Source organism: Setaria viridis, chromosome 2 (assembly GCF_005286985.2).
Source record: "Setaria viridis chromosome 2, Setaria_viridis_v4.0, whole genome shotgun sequence".
NCBI lineage: Eukaryota > Viridiplantae > Streptophyta > Magnoliopsida > Poales > Poaceae > Setaria > Setaria viridis.
The window spans coordinates 9,656,204-9,671,183 of record NC_048264.2 but is presented as its reverse complement, the minus strand read 5'-3'; the positions used below and the strand labels follow the sequence as shown (position 1 = coordinate 9,671,183).

At 44.9% G+C, this 14,980-nt stretch overlaps 2 protein-coding genes across 2 annotated transcripts; one reads left to right on the top strand and one right to left on the bottom strand.

Annotated features, from left to right (window-relative positions):
- The first annotated feature begins 306 nt into the window (after positions 1–306).
- Positions 307–5,211, top strand: LOC117846166 (prohibitin-2, mitochondrial). The gene is made up of 5 exons (XM_034727279.2): positions 307–601; positions 2,735–2,851; positions 4,116–4,286; positions 4,395–4,607; positions 4,822–5,211. Exons 1-5 carry the CDS (start codon positions 428–430, stop codon positions 5,014–5,016), a joined length of 870 nt encoding a protein of 289 aa, XP_034583170.1. The 5' UTR covers positions 307–427; the 3' UTR covers positions 5,017–5,211.
- Positions 5,212–11,213: 6,002 nt separating this feature from the next.
- Positions 11,214–13,652, bottom strand: LOC117845599 (4-hydroxyphenylacetaldehyde oxime monooxygenase). Its single transcript, XM_034726665.2, has 2 exons — positions 12,190–13,652; positions 11,214–12,090 (listed from the first exon to the last, which is right to left on the bottom strand). The coding sequence occupies exons 1-2, from the start codon at positions 13,135–13,137 to the stop codon at positions 11,470–11,472; spliced, it is 1,569 nt and encodes a 522-aa protein (XP_034582556.1). The 5' UTR covers positions 13,138–13,652; the 3' UTR covers positions 11,214–11,469.
- Positions 13,653–14,980: the final 1,328 nt, after the last annotated feature.

Here is a 14,980-nt window from a genome sequence, read left to right as displayed (position 1 = left end):
TATGTATACAGGAATAATTAACATTAAATAGTGTGTATGTGGCTATTAGTAAGTGAATGAGTACGCTCTTGACCTTATTTTTTAAGATAAAGTTACATTGTTAGATGGTGCCACGTGCACGGAGAGGTGGAGCCGTGCAGCCATGCACGGTGGTGCACCACCACCGCGGCACCACCATCGGTGCTTTTCTTTCTTGCCGTGCAGGAAAGAAAACACCTCACCTCGCCGCCCACGCCGTCCACTCAATATCCGACGGCTCCGAACACCCGCCGCCCTCCTCAAGGCCGCACCTCCCAGTTCCCCCTTCTCAAACCAAACCCCCGCAAAACCCTAGCCGCCGCGCCCCGCCGCCCCCCAAGTGCTCCGCCGCCTCCTCGCGCGCCCCCTCTCCTCCAGCTCCGTCTCCAAGCGCGCGCGCGCGGCGAGGATGAACGTCAAGGGCGGCGGCCGGATCCCGGCACCCCCGCCGGGGGCCAGCGCGCTGCTCAAGGTCGCCGTGTTCGGCGGCGCCGCCGTGTACGCCGCCATGAACAGCCTCTACAACGTCGAGGGAGGGCACCGCGCCATCGTCTTCAACCGCATCCAGGGGATCAAGGACAAGGTATGGACGCCGCGGTTTTTTGTTGGATTGGGTGGAAGCCATTTGGCCTGGGTAGTATTGAGGGTGCGATTGGGAGGGAAATGTGGCTGTAGGCGCTGTGCTGAGATGAATTGCGTCCTAGATGATGTTCGTGACAAGATTTATTTCGATTTGTAAGCATATCCCAGTAAATCTGAGATAATCATGCGCGCTACTTTTATAAAAAGATTCTCAGACAAATTTGCGTCTGTAGGAACTTGTCATATTGTCAGCAGGGTAGGCATCTTTTTTGGCGTTTGTGCAGTGTGGCTGGAGATAATGTGGTTTGCTGAATTGTAGTCGGGGATGTTATTGTCACTGTTGGACATATTTGCCATGAATCAGAGCTATTTAAAATTGGCAAAACGTGAGTTTTGCCTGTCAAATTGTCAACGGAGAACGGCACCCCTTTTCCTTATTTAGAAACATAACAAGATAATGGTTCAAAATCCTAGGCTTTTATTGTCAGAATCTGTGTTGAGTACCTGCACAATCATCCCAAACTGTAGTACAATACTCGTGGTTTCATCTGGTTCCTGTTTTGACATATACTCTATGATGTCTGAAGTGCTTGCTAGCTTTATTGTTAAAAAGAAACTATTGTTTGATGTGTCTATGTCTATTCCACGTGTATGTTATCCCACTTTTACAGTTGTGGTAGTCTTGAAATTTTGCTGTAAAAGATGGTTTGGAACTAGCAACTGCCTTGTATTATCATCTTAGGCACTGTGATGCACAATACGAAATCTCCATGTTTGTCGTGTAGCATGTAACTATTAGAAGGTGTTTCCACTTCCACTTTTGTTAAACTACGTCTTCTAAATCTGAACTAGCAATTTATCACAGGCAAGTGCAACCAGGTTTTTAATGTGGATGTGGTACAACGCATTTGCACATCATAAATCAACTATCGATCTTCTTATTTCCTTAACCACAATGGACACAGAGATGTTTCTATTTCTGCTATGATCGTTTAATTGATATATGTTTTTTGGTGCTCTTTATATCCTTAAAAGAAATTATGGTTCAATAGATCAGATGATAATTTTCATCCTTTTTATGTAACCTGTACGATTTATGTTGTTATTATTGACTTCATTCATTTTTAAATGCTTCATTCCTGGTATTTGTCTAGATCGTGGCCAGCATGTGAAATGTTGTTTTTTGGCCATGCTATTTATCTGCAACATTTCTGGAGGCAACCAATTAGGTTCTGCAAATTCAAAATGTAAGAGTTGTTGTTGGTGCAGACTATTCTTAGGGAGGATTTATAGCATCTTTGTCTTAGATGGCCTTAGAGTTAAAAGGGAATCTTGTGTGGTTTTGCTGATTATTTTTCAATGCAGAGCCAACTTTTTAGTAAGTCGAATATTTTTAGGAGCCATGTAAGCTTTATAGAAAGTCTACAAGACACAATTAGTGCAAAAGGATATTAGCTATCCTTTGCACTTTCTTAGTCCAAAATTTATGTATGTGTTCTTTTTCTTCATTGATCTAATGAAGTGTGAAGCTAATGAAGCATATCTTGCCATTTACTCATTTACGTGTAATCACAAAGGGCTTGAATCACAGTTTTGCCCTGGTGTGCTGTCCGTGTGCCTAATGTAAATAGCACAAAATTAACTGAATTGCTAGTTGGCTTGCATGGACATAACAATTGCATAAGCATGATATGAATGCTTGGGTGCATTTACGTCGCCCAGCTTGCAACAATCTGATATAGAAGCATACCCATGTGGGTCGAGCTTAGCTTGTCTAAATCTAAAAATCAGTTTAAAGCTTAAATATAGTTTGCAATTTGCTTTCTTTATCTTGAGTATATTTCAAACTGAATCATAACCTGTTCCTGTCAAAGTAGTTCGTGTTGATCTTTTTTGTGCACCATTATTTGTAGTGCTAGATTTCCTGTCATATATCAGTTACAGTGTTTTTCAGTGCACCAAACTGTTGATGTACTTGTAGGATCTGTTAATGTGTGAACTGGTGAAAAATTCTTAATGTGTAACTTGACTTTTTTGCGGCATTTTGTTGATTGGCTTATTGTTTAACATGCACAGTATCAATCCCCTGGATGATGAGCCAGTTCAATTTATGCTAAATATTTTCTTTATGCAGGTATACCCTGAAGGGACTCACTTTATGATTCCATGGTTTGAACGGCCAATCATTTATGATGTCCGTGCTCGCCCCAATCTTGTTGAGAGTACTTCTGGAAGCAGGGATCTTCAGATGGTAAATATGCATATCTATTTAGTCCAATGATTCCAACTTAACATTCTTCATTTCTTTTTGGAACTTGTTTTTAAACTCTAGTGTAAATGTTGCTGTGTGCCACCTGACATGCATTCTTCTGCATCACTTGGTCATTGCATTATCAAGTTCATGTGAAATTTGGGTCGACAAACCTGTTTCATCCTTAGTTCATATGATCCTAAAATGTCTGCACTGGCTGTTATTATTGTTTCAGCACTAATGGTTTCTCTTCAATTTACATTCAAATATTTGTTCATAAATTCATCGGGGAACAGTATCATTGCTAATTTGCTACAAAAGCTGTCAACAGTTAACCTAAATTCAGAAGATCATCTTGCAGTTTCTTTGACCATTATCAGTTGTTGCCATCTGGGGGGTGCTATAACCAGATAATAATAAGGCATTTTTCTTTTGCATGCTCATTTACCTAAGTCTATTCTAGTTAATTTTTTTGCCTGAGGTATAAACAGTAGGTTTACCTTTTTTTTTTCCATATTATGGAGTGCGCTACATTTTTGTTTTATCTTACTACACAGAATGCTACTATTTGTTTATTCTATTAAATTCCGATGCACTTCTTTGATTTTACCATAATTGCTGTACTTTCTGAAATAGTATATATTTATTTTGTAACACAAGCTATGATTAATCAGGGGAAAAAGTCCATTTTACTCCCCTCACCTATTTACTTTGTCCGCTTAACCCCCTAAGCAAAATTTAGGCTCAATTTACTCCCCCGAACTATTTCATTTGGTCCAATCTACCCCCTAATTAGATTTCTCTTTTTTATTTCTTCATATACAAGTTGAGTTTAAATTTCAGATTTTGTCACTTGACTTATAACTTGACACTTACGTTAGAAAAGTACTTTTAGGGATTTTTCATGATTATTTTCATACAGTTTTGTATATCTAGATCAGTTTTGTATTAAATATTCCTAACCTATGAAAATGACCATGAAAAATTCTTAGTATAATTGTTTTTACATAAGGCATCATGTTTTATATCCGCTCAAACAAAATTTGAACTCAAAGTTCAACTCATAGAGAAACAAAAAAGAGAAATCTAATTAGGAGGTAGATTGGACCAAATGAAATAGTTCAGGGGAGTAAATTGAGCCTAAATTTTGTTCGGGGGGTTAAGCGGACAAAGTGAATAGGTGAGGGGAGTAAAATGGACTTTTTCCTTAATCATGTGACTCATTTCATATTTTGATATATCTATTCTGTACTTTATTTGGCAGGTGAAAATTGGTCTTCGTGTCCTCACAAGGCCTATGCCAGAGAGGCTACCCCATATCTACAGGACTTTGGGGGAGAACTTCAACGAGAGAGTTCTGCCTTCTATCATTCATGAAACACTGAAAGCTGTTGTAGCTCAATACAATGCTAGCCAGTTGATCACACAGAGAGAAGTAAGATGATATGATCTACACATATCTTCTGTATATTGCTTTTCTATATTGGTAAAAAGCTTATACTTCAGAGCACCATTGTTTACTCTGTTCTCCTTCCAATTTCAGACTGTTAGTAGGGAGATTAGGAAGATACTGACCGAGAGGGCCAGAAACTTTAGCATTGCTCTTGATGATGTCTCCATTACAAGCCTGAGCTTTGGGAAGGAGTTTACTCATGCAATTGAAGCCAAACAAGTTGCTGCACAGGAAGCTGAGCGTGCAAAGTTCATTGTGGAGAAAGCTGAGCAAGATAAGAGAAGTGCAATTATCAGGGCTCAGGTAAGAAACCAATTCTTGATTAAGCATGGCACCTAAACCTGCAAAAGATTGGAGTAAAGTATGAGGAAGATGAGTAGAGGAAGATGCCTCTTATATTGATAGTTTTTGCTGCATGATGTCTAAGATTTATACATCATCTAAACTTATATTCATTTTGTGAGCTGAGCCTTGCTCTAAAACACAATCTGCTTTTGGTGGTCTCTGCTGTGAACAGGGAGAGGCTAAGTCTGCAGAGCTGATTGGCCAGGCCATTGCAAACAACCCTGCTTTCCTTGCCCTGAGGCAGATTGAAGCCGCGAGGGAGATCTCGCACACGATCGCAGCCTCAGCCAACAAGGTCTTCCTGGACTCCAATGACCTGCTGCTCAACCTCCAGCAGCTGAACGTGTCGAAGCAGCAGAAGAAATGATGCATCCCCTTGTTCTGAGTGTGTGGATGTCCTTGTACCAGACATTGGGTGGAACCGGTCGGGTTTTGAACGTAGCATCTTTAGTTACCCCTATCTGATACGGTGGTACTCAGTGAACGTGCGCACCAAATGCACTGGAAATCACATCTTTTGAACTGTTCTTGAGGAAGTTCAATAAGAAACAAATCGCTCCTATGATCTAGGATTTTTATGATTGATATTTTTTTTTCTATTGATTTATTGGGGTTAGTTATTGGTAATCATGGGAGCAGTTCCAATATTCTACAGTTGGATTTATATAATTCTTATATGGAGGTTGACCTTTGCGAGCTTCCTGAGTTTTGAACTACACGCGAGTGGAAAGATGTGAGATCGTCTTGGTTAAGAAGGAAAATCTGGCGCCACCCGAGTTGATTGGCACGTCCGGCGGCAATCTTGTATCTCATACTCTGTTTATCCATGCTCGAACCCTATAAAAAATGCCCGCCTCCTTTCGACGTGATGAGTGCACCAGACTGCAGCGATGGTGTAGATTTGGACACTGCATCCAAGGGACAAGCTTCAGGATGCCTATGACTGTCAGTCCAGGACATTTATTCTAGGCAGAGAGTGAAAGTGGCCGAGAGTGATAATTTGTTTCCTCTAAATTAGGACCCTCCATAAGACCATAAGCATTCGTTCAATCGTTCATGAAACCAACCCACCATCAGCCTAGATTGGCTTGCTCCAGTGCTACTACAGAAACGGAAATGGAGCTTCAGATTTGACAATGCATTCGACGGCAAGCATGAGATGAGCCATGCCACAATAGGAGTACTGTAAACGAGTTAACATCACGAGGCACAATTGTTCTTAATATAATTTCGTTCCAAAAAAATTGTTCTTAATAGTCATGTCCACACTCAAATGGAGGTTTTGTCTTGCTGAGCTGAGCTGATGCGATCGGTCACTAATGGAAAACTCCGGTTGGTTTTTAACCTGATACTAATGTGAGCATTAGTACCGGGTCTAGCGGTTAGTCGACGAGGAGCCCCCTTTAGTACTAGGTAGAGACTTCATCCATTACTAAAGGTTACCAATTAGTACCGGTTGGAGCCTCCATCCGGTACTAATGTGCTTGAGGATCTTTAGTAACGGGTGAAATCTCCACCCGATATTAAAAGCTCTCTCCGACTCCTCTATCTCTCTCCCTTATCTCCCTACCCACTCGGTCTTATCCTTTATCTCCCCACCCACACCACCAAACTTATCTCCCCACCCTCCTCTTCCCACCGGACACTCCTCCCTCCACACAGCCTCCTCCCTCTCCTCTCTCACTGCCAACACAGCCTCCTCTCTCTCCTCTCTCACTACCGCAGGTGCAGGGGGCTTCCCCGACCGCCGGCCACCATGGGCGCAGGGGATCTCCCTGGCCGCCGGCCCCTGGGGACACTGGCTGCCGGCCACCGCGGGCGCAGGGGGCCTCCCTGGCCAACCCCTGGAAGCGCAGTGGGAGGCCCGATGGCACAGGCGAAGCTCTCCTGTGAACTCTATGATTTTAATTCTTTATGTGATTCTTGTGAATTATGTGATAGTGATTCTTGTGAAATGTATTCTTGTGATTTGTGCTGTGATCCTTGTGAAATCTATGATTGTGATTCTTACTGTGATTCATGTGATTGTGAATTTTTTTGATTCTTGTGAAATTCGTGTGCTCGCAAGGAATTTGTGATTGTGATTCTTGGAGAAGTGGGCGCTTATGATTCTTGGAGAAGTAGGCGCTTTTAGAAGCTGAAGCAGTGGTATAAACAACCGGTACTAAAGGGATGCCTTTAGTACCACCCCTTTAGTACCAGTTATTTGATCCGGTACTACCGAAATAGCAATACTGGTTGCATACCGGTGCTAAAGGGAGGTTTCAACCCGGTACTGTAGGTGTATTCCCCAGCAGTGGGTTAATGAGAGGTCCATGTCCTTTTACACTGACACTTTGCTAAGGTATCATGCAAGCAGCAAAACTGCTAACATGCTACCTGCTGTGACGACTGTTACTACATCTCAACCTGATGCTGCCACTTCACCAGAAGCTGATGCAAATCAACTCAAGCTCAAGAGGAGCCGAAGGAACCGCAAGCCCAACATGAAGCATATCAGCCCAAAGAGAAAGGGTTTGTCAGTCTGGACATTCTAGGCAGTGGACATTCTTGGCAGAGAGCGGAGGCCAACACCCTGTGCTAATTCGTTTCCTGATGCCTCTCATTTCCGTCACCTCCTATCCATGCATTCTTCTACTTCACAGAAATTGGAAGAAATCTACCCCCAGACATTAAATTGGTAGGCCAGCTTCAGCATGCAGCCCAAGTTCTTTAATTTGTGACTTGTGAGCGCTGGTTCGATGCGGTGTTTGCTTAGGAAGAAATGGTGGCTTGGTATATATTGGTCAGAAAAGAAACATGCCAAATTGTTACGTTTCAGTTGCAAGACAATTGTTATGTATTTATTTTCAGTAGGTGAGGCATTGTATGGATGCATTCAATATATAGTTTCAGTCCATGGTAAATAATAAGACTCTGATTCTTGCTATCATGCACCTTGATCTAGCAGAGTCTAGTTATCGAAATCGACTTGCAATGTATTAGCACGGAAATAAGTAATTAATTAGCCATTAGCAAAGAGGGATGTTGGAAAACTGAACCGAAAACATACAACGTTCACCAACATTCCTTCAAATGTGTCGTGTATACCATATAGTGGCTTGGGTTGAACAAGATCTATCAGGCATTTCTTTTTTACGTTTTCGTATATTTTACTAATACACAAATGTTGATGGGCGGTGAAACCGGGGAATTGGTGTAATTGGATTGGGCTTGGTGCGCAGTCCCACACTTCAGGCCACGACGTCGATGTGTGGATGCAGCAAAACACCTTCCGACGCCCTCCTGCTGCTGCAATCTGGATCGGTGTGCCGGCTGCGGCCTGCGGATGGTAAGGTCCCGAGACTCAGCTTATCTACTGCTCCATCCGTTCCAAATTGTAGGTCATTTTACTTTTTTAAATTCATATATATTATTATACATTTAGAGTATAACTAGGTGCATAATAATAATATCTATGAATATAGTAAAGTTAAAATGACATACAATTTGGAACGGAGGGAGTAGATCCGTAATACCAACCTTAGTTAGTCAGTGCTTCGAACCTGGCAGGAGCTAAAAGTGCTAATTTGTTTCCTGATGCCTCTCATTTCCGCCAGCTCCGATCTATGCAGTCTTCTACTTCACAGAAACTAAGTTCTTTGTGACTTGTCAGTGATGATTTAGTGTGGTGTTCGCTTAGAAAGAAAGGGTGGCTTGGTATCTATATATTGGGCAAAAGAAATCATGCATGTCAATCTATTACTTTTCAGTTAAGACAATTGTCACGTATTACTTTTCAGTAGGTGAGTTCAGGCATTATATGTATGCATTCAATATGTAGTTTCTGTCCATGGTAAATGAGATTGTGATTTTTGCTATCATGCATCTTGCCCTATCAGAGTCAAGCTATCAAAATTGATTTGCAATATATTAGCATGGAAAAAAAGTAATTAGATATTAGAAAAGAGGGATATTGCTAAATTGAGCTTAAAACATACAGCGTTCACCAACAATCCTCAAAATGCGTGGTGTACACTATGTAGTGGCATCGGTTGATTAAATCTACGAGGAATTTCTTTTTTTACTTTTGTTGTATATTTTACACGTATAGCAATGTTGATGGGTGGTGAAACCGCGGGGCTGGTGTAATGGGACTGGGGTGGTGCGCAGGCCCATATGTCAGTGACTATGTCATGATGTGCGTGCAGTACGCTAGAGGAAATGCTCCTGGTGCAAGTGTCCTAGACGGCCAAGCTAAATCACCAATAATGGTTATGGATAACTTCAGTACAGATCACAGATTGGGATACAATTTTAGGGGAATTAGATGTAGAGCTCAAACGTTTGTAAGTCTTGAAGCCCAACAACCAACAGCCTATCTATCTTTATACATGATAGATGGCTTGAATAGGAAGAAGCCGATGAAGAAGGCGAAGTGTAAACGAGTTAACAAGCATGTCTACGCTCGCAACACAAATGGAGGGTTTTGTTTGCAGAAACATTGGCAGCGGATGCGAATGGTTAATGAAAGGTCCATGCATGTCCTTTTTACACTGACACTTTCCCGGAAGGACATGAAAGCTAGAACTGATCGAGGACACCACGACATCAACACTCATGTTATTCGATTTCTCTAAGGTATACATGATGCAAGCAACAAAACTGTCAACATATATGCTACCTGCTTTGATGACGACGACTACTACAAAAATCTCAACCTGATGCTGCCACGCTACACCAGAAGCTGTTGCAAATCAACTCAAGCCCAAGAGGAGCCGAAGGAAGCTCAAGCCCAACATCAAGTATATCGGCCCAGAGAGCGAAGGGGCTGATTGGTTGCCTGTGCCAAGGCTGAGCCAGGCTGCTGGGATGCAGTCTGTGCTAGTTTAGTTGGCTGCAGACTCATCTCAGCCTGGTCCGGCGCATGCAAAAGGTACCATCAAGCTCGGCTCCCAGTAAACACAGACGAAGTTCGTTTCCGCGTGCCTGGCTAGGCGGGTGCAAGTGATCTCCCACTAATGATAATGCTAAGCGAATGATTAACTTATATTAAGGAATATTAATATTTTTCAAAGATCTCAAAATAAGAGATATTAAAATAAACTTCAACAAAATAAACATCACTGTAGTACGTAATTTTAAGAGTTTATCTCATGCGGGCAACCAAATAATTTCTGTTCGTAGCCTGGCTGGATGAATACAAGCAATCAATCAAGCCTTCATCACATCTATTTAGCCTGGCTCTCTGGTACGAACCAGGCTGGGCTCAACAGCAAATCAATCACGCCCAAAGAGACTGTTCAGGGCATTCTAGGCGCAGAGTGGAATGGCGCCGGCAGCGCTAACTTGTTTCCTGTTGCCTCTCATTTCCGCCATCTTCTACTTCTTAGAAACTGGAACAAACCTACCCTTAGGCATGGAGCCGAAGTTCCTTGTGACTTGTGACTGCTGGTTCGATGCGGAGTTTGCTTAGGAAGAAAGAGTGATGGCTTGGTATATATTGGTCAGAAAGGAAACATGTCAAATTGTTAAGTTTCAGTTGCAAGACAAATGTTATGTATTTATTTTAAGTAGGCGAGGCATTATATGGATGCATTCAATATATAGTTTCATTATGTTTTAAGTTCAATTTTCCAATGTCCCTCTTTTCTAATACCTAATAACTTAATTCCGTGCTAATACATTGCAAATCAATCTCGATAACTTGACTCTGCTAGGTCAAGATGCATGATATGATAGCAAGAATCACAATCTTATTTACTATGCCCTGAAACTATATATTGAAATGTACAATGTTCACCGACATTCCTCAAAATGTATCGTTTATACCATATACTGGCTCACTACGGGAAACAGAGAAGACGCCGAGTGCCAGGGGCACTCGGCGAAGGCCTAAAAATACTCGGCAAAGAGTTTGCCGAGTGTTACACTCAGCATTCAGCACACGACAAATTTTGCGTCGGCAAACAGGTCTTTGCCGAGTGTCAAACATCGCGCACTCGGCAAAAGGTTTGCCGAAGGCCAAAAAGACACTCGGCGACAACAGCGGTGACGGCGTCCAGGTTAACGGCAAGTTTGCCGAGTGTCAGACGGCAGACTCGGCCTTACTTGAGATTACACGCTGTATTGTCAAAATGATGTAGCAAGCTCCAGCAGATGGCAACTGACGCCGACCCGTCGATAGGGAGGCATCAGTGATGACTTCGTCAATCTTGAAGATTTGCCGGCTCAGTCTTTCAAAGGTGCTCATAGGGGTAGGATTGCGTGCGTGTGTTCGTAGGGATGAGTATATGTACGTGTATGTGAGCATCTGCGTGTACTGTGCGATTCGCAAAAAGAAAATTAGCTAGTAGAGCTCATCAACTACTCCCTTCTAAGTCAAATCTTGTTTGGCAGTTTGCGTGGTATTTTGGTATGCTCCATCCATGTAAGAGCATAGCTATGTTTATAGCTATGTCTATGTTTGTCCTAAGTCATACACTTTTATTTTTGATCGATAGTAGCTCTAAAAATTATTTATTTTAAATATAAAAATTGCATATTATGATAGTATGTGTACGATTGTCATGAATCAAACTGCTCTGAAAACTATGGTGAACTACAGTTTCAAATGAGGGCTTGGATACAACATATTCAGATGTGAAAAAGTATATAAATATATACAAGTAAAGTAGCAGGCTCTACATTTTTGTTTTGTTTTTAGATGGTTGCTGCAATTGATTACCACAACCTTTTGGAGATCCAACATCATATATATCTCACAAATGATCGGACTTATTTAGATATTACTAGTGTCATGGATCCATAAGCGGTCTTGGTAATATAAGCTGGTCATGACTCATGATCTCTGCCACTTGTACTTGGTCGGCACAAGCACGAGGGGGAACTTCTTGTTGACGGTGAGCCCTCCTGCCTCTTCCATGCTCACATCCTCCGCCGTCGTACCATCTGGGAGCTCCCACTCAAAGCAGTAGAGCAGGTTGGCCAGCGCGAACTCTACTATCGCCACCCCCATGGCCACTCCAGGGCACATCCTACGTCCGGCGCCGAACGGCAGAAGCTCAAAATGTGCCCCATTGAAGTCGACACCATTCCCCTCAAATCTATCTGGGTCAAATTCCTCGGAGTTACTCCAGCTTGCAGGGTCCCTGCCAATTGCCCAAACATTTACAAAGATCCTTGTCTTGGCAGGCACATCGTATCCGCAGATCTTGATGTGCCGCATGGTCTCCCTCGGAGCTAGAAGCGGTACCACCGGGTGTAGCCGTAGCGTCTCCTTTACCACCATCTTAAGGTACTTGAGTTTGGGCAAGTCGTCCGGCTCTACCCTCTTTTTGTTGCCCACCGCTCCTCTGATCTCATCTTGTGCCTTCTTAAGAACCTCCGGGTTTCGAATCAGCTCGGTCATTGCCCAGACCACCGTGACCGAGTTCGTGTCAACTCCACCTATGAACGTATCCTGAAAGATGGTATGCATAACAGTTATAAATGAAATAATATATAGCTCCATAAATCCTCTTTTCTACTATAAATTTTATATGTTCATGACGTTGCGTACCGATAACATTCCCTTGATGTGGTCTCCAGTGAACCAACTGAAAGTGCCCTCGTGCTCCTTGGTGAGGCCAATAAGGACGTCGATGAAGCTGGGCCCGTTGTCCGGTGTGGAGCGGGACGGGTGGAGGTGCATGCTGATAATCTTGTCGAAGAAAGCATCGAGCTCCCAAAATACCTTCTCACGGCGGGAGACGAGGCCGGTGAGATGGTCCACAAGGCGACCGAAGACGTTGGGGAAGTAGTCCTCGGCGGAGAAGCTGCTCTTTACAGCCATGGCCTCATCGAACAGATCGTGGAAGTGCTTCTTGTGTGCAAACTGCTCTGAACCGTATATGCTCCCAAGTGCCACCGTGCCGACAATGCCGTCCATGAGCGTGAAGATGTGATCCTCCAGGTACACTGGTCTCCGTCCTCCGCTGGTTAAGCGACCGATGAGTTTGTCCACCTCGGCTTCCCTGGCTGGCCAGGTGGCCTGGACGCGGCGTGCGTTGAGGAGCTCGACAACAATGAGCTTGCGCATCTCGCGCCAGCAATCGCTGTAGGGCGTGAACGCCACGTCCTTGTAGCCGTACGACAACCGCCGCGCCCCCGGCGTGTCCGGCCGGTTGCAGCACGCGGCGTCGTGTGTCTTCAGCACCTCCCTCGCCGCCTCCGCCGACGACACCACCACCGTCGGCACCGTGCCCAGCCGCAGTTGCATCACCGGCCCGTGGCGACGCGCCAGCTCGCGGAGGCTCCGATGGGGCAGCGCGCTCATGATCTGATGCAGGTTGCCCAGGATAGGCAGCCTCAGTGGACCGGGCGGCAGGTGGAGGCGGCGGCCTTTGGTGGAGAAGAAGCTTCTTGTTGCAAGAGCGAGGGCGAGGAGAGGGAGAAGAAACGTAAAGAAGATGGCAGGGAGCTGCAGTTTCCATTGTTGAGGCATGCATTCCAGGACAGGCAAAGGCATGGCCACTGTTTCTTTTACTCCAAATGAAAGCCAATAATCAAGTTGAGTTGTTGTGCCAATTGCTTGTGGGGGTATAAATAGGGTGCTAATTGCTTGTAGAGTATAACTGGGGACACTAATGTTTGAGATACGATCGTCTCTCTCAATGATAGGCTACTCCCTCCTCCCAATAATGCTCGACTATTCGAGTATATGAGATCGTGAGGTGGAGAGTATAGCCAACATTACGCTAGGACATTATTATTTGCATTGGAAGTGGCCTATAAGAGCAGCCATAACGGTCGGCATCCGCTCTCTACAACACTTTCACGTTAGTTTTTGTCTTTCATGGAGAAAAAAGAAACGGAGTGAGAGAAACAACTGTAGCTACGTTTTGGCGAGAGCCGATACACGGTTTTCCACGCTGAGTGGGGCTCACGCCCCTTCGTCATCTCCTTACACTTCTCTGCCGCACCAAATATCTATCGCACGGTTCCCACCTCCTCCGTGAATGAATCAAGAGAATATCTGTGGGCAAGTGAAGCACCCCTTGTGCCACGTGAGCAGTGCGTAGAAATAGCTGTAGCAATGTTTATCTTGGACTTAGGCTAATCCCAGTCCAAATTTTATAGAGGTTTTATGCACATTAAATACAGTAACACATCACTAGTAGAGAACTGATCTTCCATTCAACTCCTTTAGTCCCGATTAACATTGGACCCGTGACTAAAGTATCTTTAGTCCCGGATCAAAAATGGATCAAAAATGTGCCCGAAGGCCACCGCAGGGGAGTTTTAGTCCCGGTTATAAATACCAACCGGGACTTATCCTCACTTATCCTCACGCTGCCTTATCCCTCCATCGCGCAGCGCCTCTTCTCTACCTTCCTCCCTCCACCGCGCACGCCTCCTCCCTCCTCTCTCCCTCCACCGCGCCTCCCTCTCCTCCTCTCTCTCTACCGTGCCTCCCTCTCCTCCCTCCTTTATCCTCGCGCTGCCCCTCCCCTTCCCCCTTTGCTCGCTCCTCACTGGCAGTGAGAAGCGGCAACGGGACGAGGGCAGGGCTAGCGGCGGGCGCGGGCGGGCAGGTGGGCTAGTGGCGGGCGGGCGAGCGAGCGGTGGCCGGCGCGTGTGGAGGTGGGCGAGGGTGGAGGCGGGCAGAGGGCGGGCGGGCAGCGCTAGCGGGTGGCTGGTGCAGGCAAGTGGTGAGCGGCGCGGGCGAGCGGCCGGTTGGAGCGGTGGACGGAGTGAGTGGGCGGGCTAGCGGCGGACGGAGCGGATGGAGTGAGCGGGCGGGCGAGTGACCGGACTGAGCGGTGGATGGAGCGGCGGCCGGGCGAGCAGCAGACGGAGCGACCGGCGGGCGGCGCGAGCAGGTGGCCGTCACGGGCGAGCGCGGGTGGCTGGCACGGACAGAGGGGCGCCGCCGCTGCGCTGGCGGGTGAGGGCCCGGCACAGAGCGGGCCGAGCGGCACTTTTTTTTAAACCTTTTTAGTCGTAGTTGGTATTCCAACTGGGACTAAAGAACCCCTCGTCTCGAAAATTTAATCATGGATGAATTTTTGGGATCTTTGACCCCTACCAACCAGGACTAATGCCACGTTTTCCACCAGTGCATCAACATATGTTATGACATGTCAGGATAATTATGAAGAGAGAGATGAAATAAGTTTAATCTAGATAAAACTGTGTATGCACTGTTTCCAAAACTATGAAACCTGATGAAATTGACATTGAGGCTAGAGAGTTTCATTTCATCTAACCATATCCAATCACATGCTTATCAATTAAATGGTATGGGTAGCTTATGAAATCGTGAAATGAAACTTTGCATCAGGGGAATTGGTTTCATTCATCAATTTAAA

What these genes read in the sequence shown, in the direction of transcription:
- LOC117845599 (XM_034726665.2), bottom strand. Translation starts at nt 13,137, where the DNA reads ATGCCTTTGCCTGTCCTGGAATGCATGCCTCAACAATGGAAACTGCAG. An exon ending in ACATCAAGGGAATGTTATCG is followed by an intron (nt 12,091 to 12,189) that starts GTACGCAACGTC and finishes ACCATCTTTCAG; the next exon opens with GATACGTTCATAGGTGGAGT.
- LOC117846166 (XM_034727279.2), top strand. Translation starts at nt 428, where the DNA reads ATGAACGTCAAGGGCGGCGGCCGGATCCCGGCACCCCCGCCGGGGGCC. An exon ending in GAAGCAGGGATCTTCAGATG is followed by an intron (nt 2,852 to 4,115) that starts GTAAATATGCAT and finishes TTTATTTGGCAG; the next exon opens with GTGAAAATTGGTCTTCGTGT. An exon ending in AGTTGATCACACAGAGAGAA is followed by an intron (nt 4,287 to 4,394) that starts GTAAGATGATAT and finishes TTCCAATTTCAG; the next exon opens with ACTGTTAGTAGGGAGATTAG.